At 39.0% G+C, this 18,639-nt stretch overlaps 1 protein-coding gene across 1 annotated transcript; it reads left to right on the top strand.

Annotated features, from left to right (window-relative positions):
• The first annotated feature begins 608 nt into the window (after window positions 1-608).
• On the top strand, window positions 609-18,639 carry GDPD1 (glycerophosphodiester phosphodiesterase domain containing 1). Its single transcript, XM_068655792.1, has 10 exons — window positions 609-890; window positions 4,918-4,960; window positions 9,121-9,256; window positions 9,930-9,975; window positions 11,143-11,261; window positions 11,890-11,979; window positions 13,063-13,196; window positions 14,320-14,379; window positions 15,004-15,055; window positions 15,730-18,639. The coding sequence occupies exons 1-10, from the start codon at window positions 755-757 to the stop codon at window positions 15,850-15,852; spliced, it is 939 nt and encodes a 312-aa protein (XP_068511893.1). The 5' UTR covers window positions 609-754; the 3' UTR covers window positions 15,853-18,639.

Raw genomic sequence — 18,639 nt, 5'->3', positions numbered from 1 at the left:
TTAAGTTGTCAGGAGAGCTTGACTCGTGATTAAACAGACTTTGGGTTGCTAAAAGGAAGCTTTTGGCCTAGTGTGAGTCTCAAATTATGGGAGTTCCGGTAATTATGTGACTATCCTAAAGAGGCATGACAAGATGCTTAAATTGGCAGAGCTTTGCAAATCTCTGTGACGAGAAATTAGTCGTGGAAAGTCAACTCCGAACTTTTTGTTGAGGTAAGGTGCATTGCGAAGCGGCCGTATCCTGAGACCTAATTTAATTTCCAGAATATTTGTCTTTAATGAGACTGCACGCTAAATTTAATTTGCCAGCTTGTAATAATAATTGCACCACCTGACCGGACTCGAGACCTGGTTTCTGATGCACGGAAAACACCTCCCTCTGCCTGCCGAGAAGACAATCCCCCTGCTCTAACCCTCCTTAACGAATTAAATTGGCTGCTCCAGCACGGAAATAAAATAAAAAGCACTACAGCGAGCCAAACGGGGGCAAAGCGAAGGGGGCGAGAGCCACCAGCCGTTACACGCCACCCGTGGGGGTCAAAATCACCTCAGGGAAGGGCGGGAAGGGCTCGGGACCCCCGCGCCTGCGCACGGGGCCCGCTGCCGGCCCGGGGGCGGAGGGCGGGCGGTGCGGCTGCGCGGCCGTTCCTCAGCCGTTCCCTCAGCGGCTGCCTCGCCTCAGCCGCTCCCTCAGCGCCTCCGCCTCGTCGCTTTTGCCGGCTGCGGGCAGCGAAGCGGCTTTCCCTGCCGCAGGATGTCGGCCACTCTCTACCTGCTGTCCACGCTGGGGGGTTACGTCCTCACCTCGGCGCTTCTCCTCAAGTGCCCGGGGCTCCTCCACCGGCCCAAGCGGCAGCGGTTTCGCTGCCGGCACATCTCCCACCGCGGCGGTGAGTGAGGGAAAGGGGAGCGGGGCTCCGCCGGGGGGAGGCTGCGGCCGCCGAGGGGTTCCCCTCCCGCTCAGGCTGCCTTTAAACCTCCCTGCGGTAGCCTAATTTTAGGTGCCACCTGCTGACCGGTGCTCGATTTCAAAGCCGAAGTCATCTCCCCCTCAGAACGCGTCGCCCACAGTCAGCGCGTTTTGCGTCGCTCTTCGTGGTTTTCCTCTCAGGTTTGCTTTCCTCCTAGGGATTCTGCCTTAACGATAGCTTTGTTCCTAGCGAGATGCTGCCCGCTGCTTAGCTCAGGTGCGAAACATCTGTGATCTGCGGTCCTGCCTCTGCCTGCCCGTCTGCTTTGCCCTCTGGTGTCAGGAGAAATGCTGCTCTTGCTGCCCTTGCTGCTGGAGACAGCTCCTGCTTCAGTGCCGTGGTAAATCCGAGCCCATTTTGTGAATCTTGGCCCCTCCGTGTGCCCTCCACCATGGCCTGGTGGGTAGGCTGGTCGCTTCTATATAAAATAGCCAAAAGGTGCTTCTGAAGTTTTTTTCTAGCTTTTTTAAGTATTTGGAGGAAAAAATGGAGCATATTCTATTCTATGCCCCGTTCCCTGCTGCCCCTTGCAGCTCATGGAAATACCGTCAATCGATTTTCTAGTAAGCATTTTGCTCTAGATTGTGTGGAAGATGTGATGGATGCTGAGTTTAAATGTTGGTTCTAGTGCCAGTTAATGCAGTGTTTGATCACAGGTCTAGTCAGTTGTCCTTAGCTACTATCTCTGCCTTGAATTATTCAACTGCAAAAATTAGAGCTGATCTCCTCAAGCTCTTACTACATGGATTTCTTTTAGTTGGTTTATGAGATAGATTAGCCTTCGTTATAACCCATAGTTTTACGTATAGCATAAATGCTCCTTTTGGTTTGGAATATGCGTATTAGCTGTTACTTACCAGGGCTTTTCATTCCACAAAGGTTCTTAACTTTGATTGTTACCTGCTTGTTAATTTGCAAGCTGTTTCAAAGTTGCGGATGACTTTGTAGGAACTTGGTGTGACCTTAATCTTCTTTTGTTCTCACTTCTTTGCAATGACCTTAGTTAAGATACACAGCCCTAAGCCTCAAATGCAGGCGTTTAGGCCAGTTGCACTAAGCACCATTAGAACGGTAGAAAAGCCTTACTTAAAGGGAGGATTATTATTCATTAGGCATTCAGAGACAAAGTCCGAGGTCTTCAAATTGCTGCTGTCTGCAGGTATAGGGAGAAGTACACCCAGGGTAGAAGTACATTCCTTAAGCAACTCAGCAGCCTTTTACTCACTGGGTATGATGAGACTGAAGATCACTTACATTTCACCCTGTGTAGTGTTTATCTTGTAACTTAAATTCCTGTGGGACTTAGGTGCTCATCTGGCTTTAGTCATGCTGTAGCTTCAGATGCAGTGTCAGGTTTCCTATTGCATTACTCCAATGAAGTTAGGAGCTCGAGGTAACACTTAATTTGTTTGTCTTGGTCCTCCCCGAGATAAACCTCTGCACGTGAAGCTTTGTAAGTCTGCGGGGCTTGGTTTTCCTTCTGTTTTCATGCAGGAATTTTCTTATCTCAGGTTATAGCTCCTCTGTGGAAGTATCCCTGAATTATTTCTTTACTCCTGCATAGTTTTAAAATTGCTCATGTCTGAGAATTATAAAGATTTATTGGTACTCTGTGCTAGAGTCCTCTGTCAATTCCAGCTGTGTGGATTGCAGAGCCTTTGACCTGGGGTAGCATTCTCGGACATCAGTGTGTATATTCAGCCTGTCCAAGATTTTTACAGAATTAAAGAATAGTTGAGGTTGGAAGGGACCTTAGGAGATTGTCATGTCTTGACGTCCCTGTTCAGAGCAAGGCCACCTACAGCAGGTCGATCAGGACCCAGTTTTGGGGACATCCAAGGATGGAGACTATAGCCTCTCTGGGCAACCTGTTCCAATGTTCGATCGCTCTTAGAATACTTTTTTTTTTTTTCTTCTCATGTGTAACCTAAATTTCCAGGATTTCAGCTTGTTCCCATTGCCTCTCGTCCTTTCAGTGTGCAGCACTGAGTAGTCTGGCTCAGTCTTTATTCCCTCCCATCAGGTATTTATTTATACGTGGTGATAAGATCTCCCCTGAACTCCTCCAGGCAAAATAATCCAGCGCTCTCCGCCAAGAATCTCTCTGATTCTTGCATGCAAGAATCTCTCATCCCTGAATTTTCACAGCCTTTCTCTGGACTCGCTCCAGTAGATCCATGTCTTTCTTGTACTGGGGAGCCCTGAGCTGAACACCGTGCTCCAGCCATGGTCTCATTCTTCCTAGTGGTGGTCACTGCTTGCACAGTGGGGGGACACCCCAGAATTTGTAAGGGTTGTTTTCTTGAGCCAGTGGTCGGCTGATTCCTACATGTCTCACAGGGGTGCTTTCAAAGCTTGCTTGTTGTAGTTCCCTTTCCTGAATGTGGTTTGTGAAACCCATCTTGCTGATTTGCAGCTCCCGTTTCAGCTCATCTCTAAACTTTTCCTCATTTCCCCAGAACACAAGTCAGGCTTTTTGTTACCAACTGCTTCAACTCACCACACCTACCTCCCTAACACGCAACTTGTTACTGCAGTCATTTAAAGTTTTAATTTTGTAAATTTCTGCCAGAAATGTTAGGATAATGTTTTGATCACTTTTCCCCCCCCTTTATTGCAGTTCAGGATGTATGGGCTGTACACGCAACCGACAAGTTACCTAAAATTTAAAACTAAAGTTAGCTGCAATAATAAATAATCATTCAGGTCTTACGCAGGTTTTTCCTGTCTGTTAGGCAATCATCGGAAGTATTTGATGAGATTCTCTTGCTCTCTTTTATCCCTAGGTCATTTCTGCCACTCAGCCTATTCCTAATTCTGCAATCAAACTTCATAAAGTATTGGTGAAGGTCTAATCGCAGAAGTTGCTGTGGATTTTACCATCTTGGTTTATGTTAAACCACAGAGGTTTTGTCATTCTGATTCTAAGTCAGTTAAGCCTTTGTAAGCTTACCAATGCAAGCTAACCTGATAAAAACAATATTAAATTGCCAGTTGTGTGTGCACAGAATTGCGTTACTTTAATTAAATAGCTAAACACAGTGTTAGATAAGTGTGTAATGGTGAAGCCTCCTTAATAGGCCAGGCCTTATTGGAGCTTCTGTAATTGTTGTTTACAAAGCCTGGCATTCGTCACTGCAAAGAGCAGTTGGATATCCTCATCATTCCGTGTATCTTCCTGAAGTTGTTTTGCGTTTCGGTTTAGAGTATTGCAAGTTTGCCAAGGCGGGAAGAAGGCACAACCTTCTCCAGTCCCTCACCAGGCTGATTTTTAAATATTTTTGCGTAGATAATGATGGTTTCCGAGTTGCAGAGTTTATTCCTGCCTGAGAGGAAAAAATAATTTGCTTGTCTTTTAGTAGTTGATGTGTTTAATTCCTGCTGTATGAGACCTCTCTTTGCTGGCAGCGTCAATCTCTACTGACAGAGCTGCACCACTTCAGGAGGCCTCCTTGGACTGAAAAAGGTTGTCACCTCTTTGACTGTCAACTGGGTTACGTGTTCAGGGAATAGCAACTTCAGTCTTCTCCCCCCAGCCCTTGTCACCTTCCCTTTTACTCCTCTCAGTAGCTCTGAAGTAGACCTTATGCATAATGCCCTTACTGTGCCCGCAGAGCATGTTGTCTTAGCCAAATCACAATGCTTTTAAGGAAAAACAGGACACACAAAAGCTGGTAAAATAAACACTTCGATTTGCATATTCAAAGCATTATACAAATCAAAGATAACTTTTTTTTCAATTGTTTAACCTTGACAAAGTCCTTTCTCTTGGGTCTCTCCAGTGGGTCAGCAGCAGCTGGGATTTCTGACTTCAGCTTCATACTCATTCCCCCAAATATTTATTCAAAATACGTACATCTTTAATCCATTAATTTTGTATTTATTTTGTCTGGGATTGAGGGAAGGAGAAGGATTTAGTTCATATTCTATTTTTTGTTATTTTTAGGTGCTGGAGAGAATCTGGAGAACACGATGGCAGCCTTTCACCAGTGAGTACAAATGGAACCAATAACACCTGCTCCTGTGGTGTTGTCATGTCGTTAATGAGTGAAGTAATCACAAAAAGATCAGGCTTCCATCAGTTGTTTGGGTTACAGTGTCCTATTTCTAAAAGTCATCTCTCCTTTGAATGACTACTATGGATTGCTAAACATTACTCCAATTTAGACATGAAGACATTGGGAAACCACAAACTATGATTTATACATGGTAATGTAGTAGACTGGAGTTTGCAAACAAAACTCTTGAGGCCGCCTCCTCTTCTAAGTAATTAAACACAGAACAATATTGCTTCCATGTCTAATGGACATTGAATCTACCAATTTATCCTTATAAAGCTATTTTTCTAACTAATATCATAGATTTTTTTTTTTTTTCCTAGATAAATTGATATTTCTCAAGAGGTATTTCAGATCATGGTCTGTACCAGTGTGCTAATTAGTTTACAAGGCTGGATTTCAGGTGGTCTGATGAACTTGCTGACTGCTGTTATGGCTGTAAGCACCTCTCTTAGATTCTCCACAGATTCATGGAATTCAGTTCCTTCCTCTGCAAAGGTTAATCACTTGTTTTCAGGGAGTATTGTGACTGAAGTCTTAATGTTAACAAACTTTTAATATACTACCCATTAAGTTATTAAAAATGTTTGTGTTATGTTTTTTTTACCTCATACACATACTTTGTTTGAATAGTGTGTGAAAGCCTCTTAGCTAGGGCTTTAAAATTGAGTTGGTACTGGAAAGACTTTTAAGCCTTCAGCATTTAAGAAGCAATAAATTCTATTGGTGTTCCCAAAAACATTTGAAAAAGCAGCATATCTAAAATTCCAGCTGCCGAAGAGTGGTGACCAAATTATGTAGGCTACTCTTTGTTCTTGTTTTTTTGTTTGTGTGTTGTTTCTTTAAAATTTCTTTTGTGGAAGTAGCCTCATCAGTTTGCACGCTTCCTTGCAAGCTGAGTAGTGCCAGCTTTCCTGACCAAACAGTGCTATTGAAAGTACTGCAGTATTTTCTATCTCCATGGAAGCTTAGCATAGCTTTCTGTTTCATTCCTGCTGGCCTGCCTCTTTTCAGCTCTCCTAATACACTTTCCAGAAAGTGTTTATTTTTTAACCGTTTCTGAATTTTGATTTAGTATCGTACTGGCTTTATATGCAGAGGGCTCTTAAGAAGAAAAGTTGTAGCACAACTTATTTTTATTTCATTCTCAGAGGTTAGGCTGTAGTACTTATGGTAAGGACTGCACTAGGAGTCAGATTGTTTTGTGATAATTACAGGCATTTGTCTGTTTCTCTTCTGACCATTTTAATTATTTTACAGCTGTGGTGTAACAAATGCACTGAGGTCCACTTTTTAGACTGATCACAACTGCCAATAGCAAAGTCCAGTTACTTGTTTTGAGATTGTTGTGGCTGAACGATAAAGGCATATTCTGCAGAAAGCAGAGTCAGCAATTACCTTGCATTAGACAATGGAGAGAGTTCTGGCTTCCCTGCAAAGGGCTGAAGGCTTTGTCCTTCTCACCCTCTCGCTGCCATCTCCACTAGTAAACTAGCAGAAGGATTTGGGTAGAAAACTGGTGATCCATGTGATGAAAAATCATCTGGATTGGCTCAGATGGCTGGTATAAACCGATTTGTAACCCATCAGATTTTGTGAAGCCAAATAGGGTGTGCCTGAACAAGTTGTTTCTGCAGGTTCGGGCAGGAAGGCCTATTTGACCATTGATGTCGTCGAATCCAAAAGAGAATTCTTGTCTGAAATATATGACCTGTCCCCTTGGTTCCATAGTAACAAAACTACTGGCAAGCAGGTAGCTTTATGTATGCTATTTGCACTGAAGGGATTGTGGAATATTTAATATTGTTGCATGATGACAAAGAAATGGCTCTAGTATGGAAACAAAGTGTTTGGGGGGGATGTAGGGGAGAAAACCTTTGTTGGTAACTTCCATTTCTGTATCAGCATAACTTAACAAATATTCCTGAAAGCAATTATCAGCTCTTTGTACCAAAACTGGTATTTTTTGTTTGCCTGATAGATAAAACATTCTTCAGATTTCTTGGGTTGTAATCATGTTATGCTACACTTAAATGCTTCTGCAGTGGTTTTAGGTTGTAGAATAATTCTTTTTAAACTAAAGGAGCCATCTGTAGAGTCTTAAAGGATTTGGAGATCTGGCATAAAAGATGTTCTCATATTTTGTTTACAAGTTTAATTGTCCCTAGTGCAAAGATAGTTTAGCATTGTCTTGACAGGAAGCTGCTAAGTAAACTCTCCAGACATTTCTCTTATCTTACTGTATTTACATTTATGATCATACTGGGCTTAGAGAGAAAGGTTTAAACACTACAGTTACAGCAATAAGTGTATGTTGTTAGCTTAGTATTTATAAACTCTGTACGTTGTGCTACTTTAGGCCTTGCCTAAGGCATTATTTTCGGAGGTAAGGCATTTCTTAAATATTTCCTGGTATTTCCTATTGCTTGAAAGCAATTGGAGTTAAACAAGCAAAGAGCTCTACCATCCTAATTTGCAACTATGAGTCTGCTTGACAACTGGAGTTCTGGTGCAGCTGGATCAGAACACATTTCACTCCAGATGTTCTCCAGACTGAGCCTTCTCTGCAGCACCCTGGGTCTTTCAGATTAGTACAGAACTGCAGAACAAACTGATCTATAGCTGGAAAAACTCAGCACTTTAAGGAAGCTTCTTAACAGCAGGCTAGTGGTAAGAGCCTGGCAAATGCTCATATTTGTTAACAAGGCAAGTAGTTGTTCTCCTTTATCCATTCAGCATCAGTCGTGAACTTTTTAAACAGTAATATTTCTAATAAATGTTGATGGTTAAATGGTAGTACATGGTGCTACATGGGGATGGCCTCTACAAACTTGGCACATCTCCTGCAGTATAGCTGGAGATGCTTTTCATCGGTAGGAAGGGTTGCGCAGAACAGGCTGCCTAATAGGATTTTTATTTTCCTCCTAATTAGTGGCACCGGAAAACAGTTAACAAAGTGCTTTAATTTGACAATCCCCCTCCTGAACATTATCCCAGATGGACCAGAAATTCTGCTAAATGCTTATGGGGGGATGTTCTATTTTTTGTTTTGTTCCTGCACTTGTAAATGTTTATGGCACACTTGTACTTCAGCAGTCAATAAAGCCTTTTTCTTAAGGAAAAGGCTGTACTCACAGATACTAAAGATTTGTTCAGAAAGAGCAGCCCAGTGTTTTAAAGGAAGTGTTCAAAATTCAGGCTGAGACATTCAGCTGTCTGCTAGAGTGATACCTCCCGAGTACCTTTCTAATGAAATGAGTGATTTGCTTCTCATTAAAGGAAAGCTTTTTTTTTTTTTTTTTCTCCTAGGAGGTTTATTGTAGTTTTTTCATCAGTATTACTACCACTTTCTGCTTTCTTTACCTCTTCTCTTATTAGTTAAGCTTCTATAGGGTGAACTTGGGATTGGATTAGGACTTTACAAAGAGGGTTGGAACATGACTAGCTAATTCAGCAGCATTTCTTTGAAAAATATAAGCAGCTGTTTTAATGACTTTTATTCTTTTTTTCATTAAATTATTTTAAGAATATGTAGTTTTGCTAGCTGAAAAAGCCCAAAACCTGAATGTCCCATTGGTAATGTACTGAGCCTTCCATTCCTGACTAACTTAGAGGAAGTAAAAAAGGCGTTCCTGTCCTTGTCATGTTGTTTATGCTTACTACATAATTGTTCTTTTTAACAAGCCCTTGTCTTCTCGGGATAAATGTGCTGATACTGATGAGCATCACACTCAACATTATGAAACAATTAAAAAGAAAAACGAAAATGAAAAAGAAGTAGATTTCTCAGTATTGAGGCAGTAGGCTGCAACAGACAGAAGTGTCACTCCATCTCTGTGGAAGGCAGAGCCAAGGCTCCCAAGTCCAAATCCCGTTTCTGATTCATAGTACTTTGTTTATTCTTGCATCAGCTTTCTGCTGCAACAGAATTATTTGTTTCTTGCTTGGCAGTAAGGTTGTGAGGATGCGTTGCATCATAAAGCATCTAAAGCACTTTCTGTGGGGTTAGTTCAGTTGAATAACACATACCTGGTACGTTTGGACCTGTACAAAATACACGTGTGGTTCAAGCCAGACTTCTTTGCTTCCAGTGCAGTTAATATAGGAACAGACATGTTGGAGCTGGATTGTCACCTGACGAAGGATGAGCAAGTGGTTGTGTCCCATGATGAGAACCTGAAGAGATCAACTGGAGTCGATGTCAATATATCTGACCTCAAATACTCTGTAAGTTGAAGAAAAAGTGTTTAGAACTGTGTTTATAGAATGGCTGGGGTGGGCAGGAAGAGGGTGTGCACTTAGTATCCAAAACCTGAGGAAAGGATTCATCTAGTCTGCCAAAAAAACATGAACTAGGCTCCCAATGTAGTCAAGGGATAAAAACAGGCACACTTCTAGAGGCTGATTACCCCGTCCAACTGCAGTGTGGATGAATAGCTCTCTGGAGGCGGGCCTGTTTTGCCTTACCGGTGACAAAGGAAGCTTAGTCAAGAGCTCCTTCTCCTGTGACTGGCTTTTTAATGGGCAAAGCTGGTAGAGGAATCCTACCTGCACTGACAGTTTTAAAAGCCTGTTTTGCAGAACTGGCTTTCCATCTGATATGTAAGTGGAATTCTCAGAACTTTGAGATGGGTATCTGGAAACATTTTGCCTTATTCAGCTGCAGGTAATGCCAGTTTAAAAATGCCAAATAGTTCAACCATGAATGAACATTACACTTGCAAAATCACTTTTTAGGCAAGAGATAAAAAAAAAAAAAAAAAGAATGAGTTTTGTCTTTACAGTTAAATTACATCCCTTATGAATGACATGTTTTGGACTTTTTCAAGAAAAGTCATGATTATATCCTTGTATTTAAATTAGTCTTCTTTTCTTTTTTTTTTTCCTCTTTATTTTTCAGGAGCTTCCACCATATCTCTGCAAATTGGATGTCACATTTCAGAAAGGTAAGTTTTTGTATTTTACTGTTTCAGTTCACAGTTACAGTAACTAATATCCATGTGACAATTTCTTCTTTTGGCAAAGGGAATAGAAAAGTGTGTATTTGCATCTATCAGAATCTGGGTAAGAGAAATGTTAAGTATCTAGAGAAGAGAAGTGTCAAAATATATTGTAGCTTTAGAAACTAAAATACATACTTTTTTATACTGGTTGACAGTGACTAAATCTAAGATGTAAGATATCTTTTTCCAAGTAAACATCTCAGTTGTTTGCTTGTCTAGGTCCTGCAGCTGCTTTCTAGTTCCCCTGTGACCTCCTCAGAGGGTGGTGATTAAAAATCTGTTGTCCAAAAACAGAGAAAGCAAAGGCAATTTTTTTTTACAATGCCCTTGTGGTGGTTCACTCTGAGCTTGAATATGAGATGTCAGATAAAACAGATATTTTCAGAGGGAGAATTAAGAGTATAGTAGTTACTGTATGTATGACTTAAAGATCAGTATAAATATTGCTGAAAGAGAGGAAAACCTCAAAAAAGATCAACCTGTTTTCTTATGAAAACTGTGATTCTTGGGACTGCAATGTGAATAAAGTGTGCAAAAAAGTTTCAAAATTGAAAAATACTTAAAATGCACTAAGTTGAGCTCCACAATATGTTATTTTCACACATGTACATCTTTTGTTTATGTATAGTAATACAGAGAGCCACAAGCAATTTCAAGCACTAACATTTTTGTATTTTGCCATCTGTTCCCTTTACATAGTATGCTTCTCCAGTACATTTTCCAAGAAGGAAAAGTTTTTCTCATTTGGTCTTATTTCATATTAATCTCATTGCATTTGTTGCGTGGTAACTGGGTCCATGTTGGCTAGTTCAGGATTTTAATAATGCCTGCACTTCTGCTGTTGCAAAATTACAACTGAATTTCACATAGTTCAACCCCAAATGTGAAAATGGCTCCGTACATTTTCATTACAGAAATGAGCTTGCCATAATTAACTACAGCTATCCAAGTGAAGTTGGTGGATTTTTTGTTTATTATTTCCAAAATGTGCTAATTCTAGGAATTGTGTTATTTTTTTACTTTTAAGATGACAAATGCTTTGACATCTCAGCTTTTGTCTACAGTATATTATAAAAGGTCACAGCAGTGACAACTGTCTTTTTTCCCCAGAATGTCACTGTGAGGGAAAAGATAACCGTATTCCTCTCCTGAAAGAGGTGTTTGAGGCATTTCCACAAACTCCTGTCAACATTGACATCAAAGTGAACAACAATGTGTTGATCAAAAAGGTACATGAAAAGATGTGCTTAAATGAGACTGAATGTCATGGGATGTTGAAATTCCAAAAGAAAAGAGGTTTTTGGAGTTGATAGCAGTCTGAACCACTCAGGTCTGTGTTCTTGGGGAGCTTCATCCTTCACGTGTTAGATTTTGCACCACATATGAAGTAATGCAGAACAAAGAGATCTAGTGCAGGATGTTTAGTGAACAGCTCTTTACTGACCTTTTATATCAGCATAAAACTAATGACGAAATGCCAAACTGCTAGAAACATCTTTGTTGTGTACTTCATGTGAAGGGTCTTCTTGTGGACCGTTGCCTACAAATGCAGCATGGAAACATGGTGTAATTGTAATGATCAGTGCTTATGATGGAAGAGGAAACCTGCTTTCCATGAGATACTGTTTTGGCATCCAGTTGGCATCTTGTAGGCGTAGTGATACTTCCTTTTATCTGTTGTCCTGAACACAAAGCAACATAATCAGTTTAAAATGGGAGATTATGTAGAAAAATTATCTTTTCTATTATGACTTATGCACTTGAAAATTAGCAAGTAGAGATTCAGTTAAGTTATTCCACATATAATATTCAATGAATACATGTTAGGTTTCTTTTTGTTGTTGTTCTATATTGCAGGTTTCAGAGCTGGTGAGTCAGTATAAACGAGAGCATTTGACAGTATGGGGGAATGTCAATTACGAGGTTGTATCAAAGTGTCATAAGGAGGTAAGAATGGATCCAGCTGAGCTTTGTTCTTGCGTGCTTGTTACTGTGTGATGTATACAGAAAAGCACCCTGTAAATCAAGATCAAGTGAGTTATGCCAGACTTTTAGTTATGATCAGAAATTTTGCACTTAATTTATTGTAACAGTGTAGTAAGCAGAATGGAGTCAAGCACAATTAACAGTCATATATTCTGCAATAAAGCATTTAAGGAATAAAGCTGAATCACATTTTATATTTGTTTTGTAATATATGGGGTCTTACGTTTTTATGCCAGGACCTCCTAGTGCCAGTATTGCACATCATTCATCTGGTATGAAAGCAATTTTAGAAGGATTGCTTATTATGTATTTCTTTTTATTAAAATAGTGCATGTGGACATCAGTTACCACACACTTATATATATTGGTATGAAGCTGTTTACAGCTATAAATTCTATTCCTTTTTGTGCTACAAAATTGTACAATTTAGAATTAAATTAAAACTATGCTTAGTCCAAGGGAGTTATGCAGATGAGTGAAACTGATATAGTTAAGACTACAGATACTGTACTGATTTATCTGTGCTCTGAAACAGGACAACACTTTGCTACCTGAACAACGGTTGTATTTGTTCATTTTGTTCATTAATGCTTGAATGATTTGATTCATAAACCAGCTTCTTCTAAAATTTGTTGTGGAGCAAGCTGATGTAATACCAAACCGTAGCAAGCTCTTTATCAAAGCACAGCTTGGTCTTTTTGGTAATATGAGTCAAAGCTAAAATGCTGCGTGGTATTGTGCAGTCTGAATTGTCAGGTCACAGAAGGGGTACTGGAGACTACTGAGACTTCACCTTTTCAGGTTACTGTTCCCCTTCAAATTGTGTAAAACTTGGATTACGAATTACCAGAAAGAGTAATTTAATTTCAGTGGCATGCATAACGTAGACACTTGGCTGTTTAATTTTTAGGTGTGAGTGCTAAAATTCAAACAAGTATCATTAACATATTAAAATATATTTTAAACAAGATGAGTAAATTTAATTGCAACAAATTCAACAATCTGCCAAGATAAAGTAGAAACTTTCTCTCCTGGTTCCTGCAGAATGCTGATATTCCCATCATCTTCTGTTTGCAACGTGTCCTCCTGCTTCTTGGACTGTTCTACACTGGTCTGCTGCCGTTCATTCCTTTCAAGGAAGAATTTTTGGAAATTCCTATGCCTTCCATCATCCTCAAGTGAGTTAGAGCTGGTTGGTAGGTGCCACACTAAAATAGTAGATAAACTATTGCATGATAGCGCCAACCTGAGCATCGATTAAGTCACTGACCTCAGGCTGAATAAAGACTGAAATAAAATGTTTCTAAGGGAAATGCACTGCACAAGTAGATAGGTAGATAATGATCTAGTACGTTCTGAAGGAGCTGTATCAGAATTTATGATAAGGGATTAAAGTTGTCTTGGAAGTATTGATTTTTCTGGAATCTGGAGAAATGAGTCCCAACCATTGAAGTTTTCCTTTCATGAAAAAGTAAAGGGGTGTTAAGGCCTATATGAGTAACTGGCTTAAGTTATGAGTCCATTCTTCTTGGTGATAGTTTGACCACATCATGTTAAAAGTTTGTTAGTAATGCCTCTCTTTCAGAGCTAGAATTCAGTCAGTCCACTTGTGTCCTTGGTAGAAGGTGGAAGGGCAGACTATAAAGTGTATGCTTATTATCTTGACAGTGTCTGTCTCAAAAGATTAATGTATTGTATTGTTTTGTTATTTAGGTACTTTTGTGTATTCAGAAGTGAAAGTTATGCAAATTTTCTGGTCCTCTATATTTAACCTGTTTCTTGCCAGCTCAAAATTACTCTATGGATAGTGTGGGATGTCTATGTAGATCTGTTTCCTATTGAGAACATTTTCTGTAAATACCCCTTTCAGGTGGGACAACAGCTGCCTTTACAGCACAGCTCGTGCTCACACCATGTAGATAGTAATTTGTTGCAATGCTGTACAAATAACTAATTTTTGCACCTTTCTTCCTCTTAGATGTGGAAACTGAGAACAAATTAGTCTGATTAAGGCCAAGAGGCGAGGCAAGTCAGTAATAGGGTGGATATGAGACTTCACGTGCTTTTTGTTTCTTGTACCTTACTGAAAGTGCTGCTGGATATCTGTCTCTGCTGCTGCTTTTAAATGTAACACATTTCTCTGGTGTAACCCAATTCTAAGTCACTGTCCTGAAGTCAAAGGGCAATTACTGCTCTAACTTGAGAAACTGCAAGACTAATTCTTCATGGTTCTTTTTTCACAGGAAAATCTGAATATTTCAATCTGTGCTCTAGTAATTTTTTTTTCTTCTTCTTCAACAGGCTGAAAGAACCACAGAAGATGTCAAGAAGCCAGAAATTTATTATCTGGCTAGCTGACACGTAAGATTTTAATCTTATTAAATTTTTAATCATGTTTTGTTTATACATCGAGTAATATACATCGAGCAACTAAGAGTAATTTATTGCTACAACTACTTGATAGGTTATGATTTTTTCAGTTTCTTTTAGCATTTTTTGTCAGTGCAGCATAAATCATGTTCAAATCTTTCATTGATGTTCCTGTACATTTATTTATTTGTACACTGAAACATACTGAGGCACAGTAGCAGTGGGGAATATTCCAGTTTGACCTAAAATAGTTCTTGAATACTCTGTTTAGTTTCTGTTGTGTAGTAGCTTTCATTTCGTCTAGTGGGAAGGATAAATTATTCTGAAAGCAAAGAGATTGATTCATTGGCCATTGTACAAGGGTATCTGTACAAGGAAGGAGGTGCCCACTGAATTTGTTTTTCAGGAGAGTTGATACAAATATCTGTAGCTAATGCAAATTTCTAGATATGTTCGTTAGGCAGTCTTGAGTTGTTTAAACTACATTTCCTGTAGTTTAAATCCCTTTATTGTAGAAAACATTGAATCTAAATGTTCTGTGGAAAAAATTGTTACAGAAGGTCAACGGATGTTGAGAATTTTCTTCAACAAATATTTTTTTTCTCCTTTTTGCAGATTGCTAATGAGGAAAGCTCTTTTTGACCACCTCACTGCTCGGGGCATTCAGGTATAGTGTGGCAAAACTAAAGGAAATCTGCTTTTGATCTAGTGAGAATTTGAACCAGCTGGGTATGGCCTTAAGATGGGTTCGTGTTCTCTGCCAGAATTAATTTGCCTATGTAGTTCATTTAAAACAAATATGTTTCTTAATCTTCTGTTACCAAAACACTTAGCAGCATCCAATTAGAATAATTTTTTACAAAAATCTACCTAGCTTTTCACTATTGATGGAATTTGTTAATTTTTGGATTTGTTTATGAAGTGTAGGCAGCATGTATTCTGAAGTACAAGTCTGTTCTGTTACTAGCATTGCAAATTTCTTTTGTGTTCCTAAACAGTAGCTTCTGCTGTTACAGTTGCAGTTCTTTAGTTTCAAAGGAAGAATTATAGGTTTGGAAAAAGGTTTAAAAAAATCTTAAATCCCGTTAAGACGTTTTTTCACTTCAAACTTCAGCCTGCAAATCGGTGAAACTGCTTACCTGTTTGGAGCTGCCTTTTTGTTGTTTTGTTTTTTTTTTTTTTTGACTTTGTGTGTCTGTCTTTGGCATCGCAGTCTAATTGTTTTAAATATGTGGCATCATCTCTGTCACACATGAAACAATTTAGGTCAACAGTCACCTTTTTTTTTTTTTAAGGATTTCCTGTATTAATGTCTTTTTTCTCTTCTCTTCCATACTGCAGGTGTATATTTGGGTACTGAATGAAGAACAAGAATACAAGAGGGCATTTGATCTTGGAGCAACTGGAGTAATGACAGACTATCCAACAAAGCTCAAGGAGTTTTTACACAACTATCCAGCGTAAGGGAAGAAAAACAAGGAAGACCTTGCAGAATAGATTCAGCCAAGGAATGTCATCAAAAAAAATTGAGCGATGTACGCAAATCATTTTGTTTGAAAGATATAGCTGGGTGATCCTTGACCTTGTTGTTAGGTTGCTACGTAATGTAAAGGTTGTCTATTTATTTTAAAACTTTAATTGCATAGTTTACATTTGTAAATAGATCATTTAGCAAAGGTGCACTTCACTAATAGTTATGGTTAAGAAGAAAGTTGCTGGTTAGGATACCTGTAGATAATAAGTGTTATTTTACCTGTCACACTGTCACGAGTGTTCCTAAGCAGATGTAAAGACATGTCAATTACTCCAGTTATATTCTAGTGTGCAGAAACTAAAGAACTCTTGAAAGTGTACCCTTATGTATATATTGCTTGTGTTGCTTTTAATTTTCAGATAACTTGTAGAGCAAAAATGAAAATGCAGAGGAGAAATAGCAGAATCTGTGGATGGCCAGTTAGTTTAGCCTGTGAAGTGTAGCCAGTAAAGACAGTCACTTGTTCAGTGAAAATTTTCTTAGCTATTCTTACTGATAAGAACACTGAGTATGAGTTGTGGCTGTATTTAGACCCCTTTTTGATGTGATGGTAATACTGTGACTTACTGGTCAAGGTCTAGGTACAGCATTTAAGCCAGCTTCTGGGCTTGATGCTGAGTTCCAATGCAAAGCTGTAGGTTTGCCCCTGGTTCTGACCTGCCTGTCAGGCTGCCATGGCGTGGCAGTAGCCAGCCTCCCAGAAAGGAGAATTACACTTAATATAGATTACATTTACTTTGAAATAGTCTTTTCATGGAAGAAACCAATGTTTTAGCAGTCTTTTGCACTTTAATAGTTTTAACATCTGTTGGCTTGATAAATGGGAAGTTGTTTTCAGGGTGAGGGACCAAAGAAGACTTTGTTTGGTCAGGAGTTTTAGGAACAACGTAAGGTTCATTTCAAATGAATTCACCCAAATCATATTCGTGTATGTACTTAAAACAGGAGCAGGTGTCATTCTAGGATGTGTATAAATTTTAGTCCTTTCTCTCCACAAAAGTACATTCAATATTCCTGAAGTTTATGGGCATGGACGCAGGATTAACTTCAGCAGCAAAAGCCAGGAATCCCTAAGTATTATGGAATGGGGTTGGAAAGGAATGTATTTCTGGAAGCTGAACGCTGTTCTGTCACTGTGAACAGATGCTATGTGTGTGTCAAACAGATCTGAGCCTGCAATGCCTGTGTGTTTTGGTGTTATGTTAGTGTTAAGGTTTTTCAGAAAGAATTTAACTATTTTAGCTTAATTAATCACAATGATGTATTCACAAAACTCGGTCGTTTAATCATCAGATACTGCTGGAACAAAACTATTGTTTAGTGATGATATCATCTACTTCTTAGAGGAACTTCACTTGAAAAGGATCTCATTCAATAATAAGCCAGAAACAAAAGTATATTTACTGTAAGATATACTCCTTACTATAAAATTTTTAAAGTAATTAATTTTTTGCCCTTGCTTGCTCAGATTTGGAAAGGCTCTTGTCTCACTTCATGGAGACAAGATGCCATGCCATACCTGTAATCATGGAGCATCTTTGTTATTTTGTTATGCCTGTTTGTGTTAGAGTGGATGGATAATCACGTTTGTGTGATGTCCGTTTAAGGGAAGGGAAATTCCTTCCTATATTTTTTCTACTCAGTTTTTTTGCTATCAAATTTCCAACATACACACCTTCATAAAGATGCAAATGTAACTCTGGTTTCAGAGAACACTACTAAATACCACTTAAATGTTAAAAGTTCTTTTAGGCTAGGAAAAGCTGAATCTTAAAGTGCCACTCTTGATTTCTGGACTTGATTTCTCAAGGGACACATGATGACTTAGCTTCTCAAGTTTTCCTCATCACTGCCTAAGTATGCTATTTTGTTTTATCTTCTATTGAATGACAAAACGCTTATTAAAATATGGACTTAATTTTATTATTTCATTATAATCTTCTGACAATTTCACTCTAGCAGTGGTGTTGGAAACTTCTGCCGTCAAAGATGCTCAGCATGTTCTTCAACCACTAGTCTTCCTACGTCTGATGTAGCTTTTGACTGTGCTGTTCATACATCACCTCTTTGATAAATCTACTACTTAATATCTGAAATTTGAGTAAGTCAAGCTACGTGGGAGGGAGGGGCTCGGTGCTGGAAAACTGACAAATTTATTCAGTCACCCATTTGAATTCCAGTACAAGAGCTAAAATTTGATCTTTTGAGACAGATAATGTAAGGATGAAGCCATGAATCTGAGCACCCATGCACAGGGTTTGGGCCATGATAACTGTTTGTAACAAAACAATATGGAATTGAGGGAATTGTAGAATGTTTATTCTACCAAATCATTATTTTGAATATTCCAGAACATGCTGTGTGATTTTTTTTTTTATTAAACCCTTTGTACAGAAAAGCACTTGTTGATCTTGCACAGCTGTCCAGGGGGATATTCAGTTAATCCCTCTCTCCAAGGAGAGATTTTTTTTTCCCTTTGGGTAATTTTAACTCTAAATATTGTTTAACACTTACTGTGTTCTCAATCCTGTTGCAAATACTGTATGTATGAAGGATGATGCATGTATTCCATGCACTTTTAATTTGCAGAAAATGCTGTGGACCTCTCTAGCTCAAAATCTATGAAGTGATTTTTTTCTTTTCTTGTAAAGAAAGATTGATGCTCTTGAAATGTGACATGTTCAAACATCTTTGCTCATAAAAGATCTAAACCTAAA

The sequence above is a fragment of the Anas acuta genome, chromosome 19 (genome assembly GCF_963932015.1).
Source record: "Anas acuta chromosome 19, bAnaAcu1.1, whole genome shotgun sequence".
Classification (NCBI taxonomy): domain Eukaryota; kingdom Metazoa; phylum Chordata; class Aves; order Anseriformes; family Anatidae; genus Anas; species Anas acuta.
Note: the sequence above shows the minus strand (reverse complement) of the source record. Positions and strands in the feature narration are given on the sequence as shown.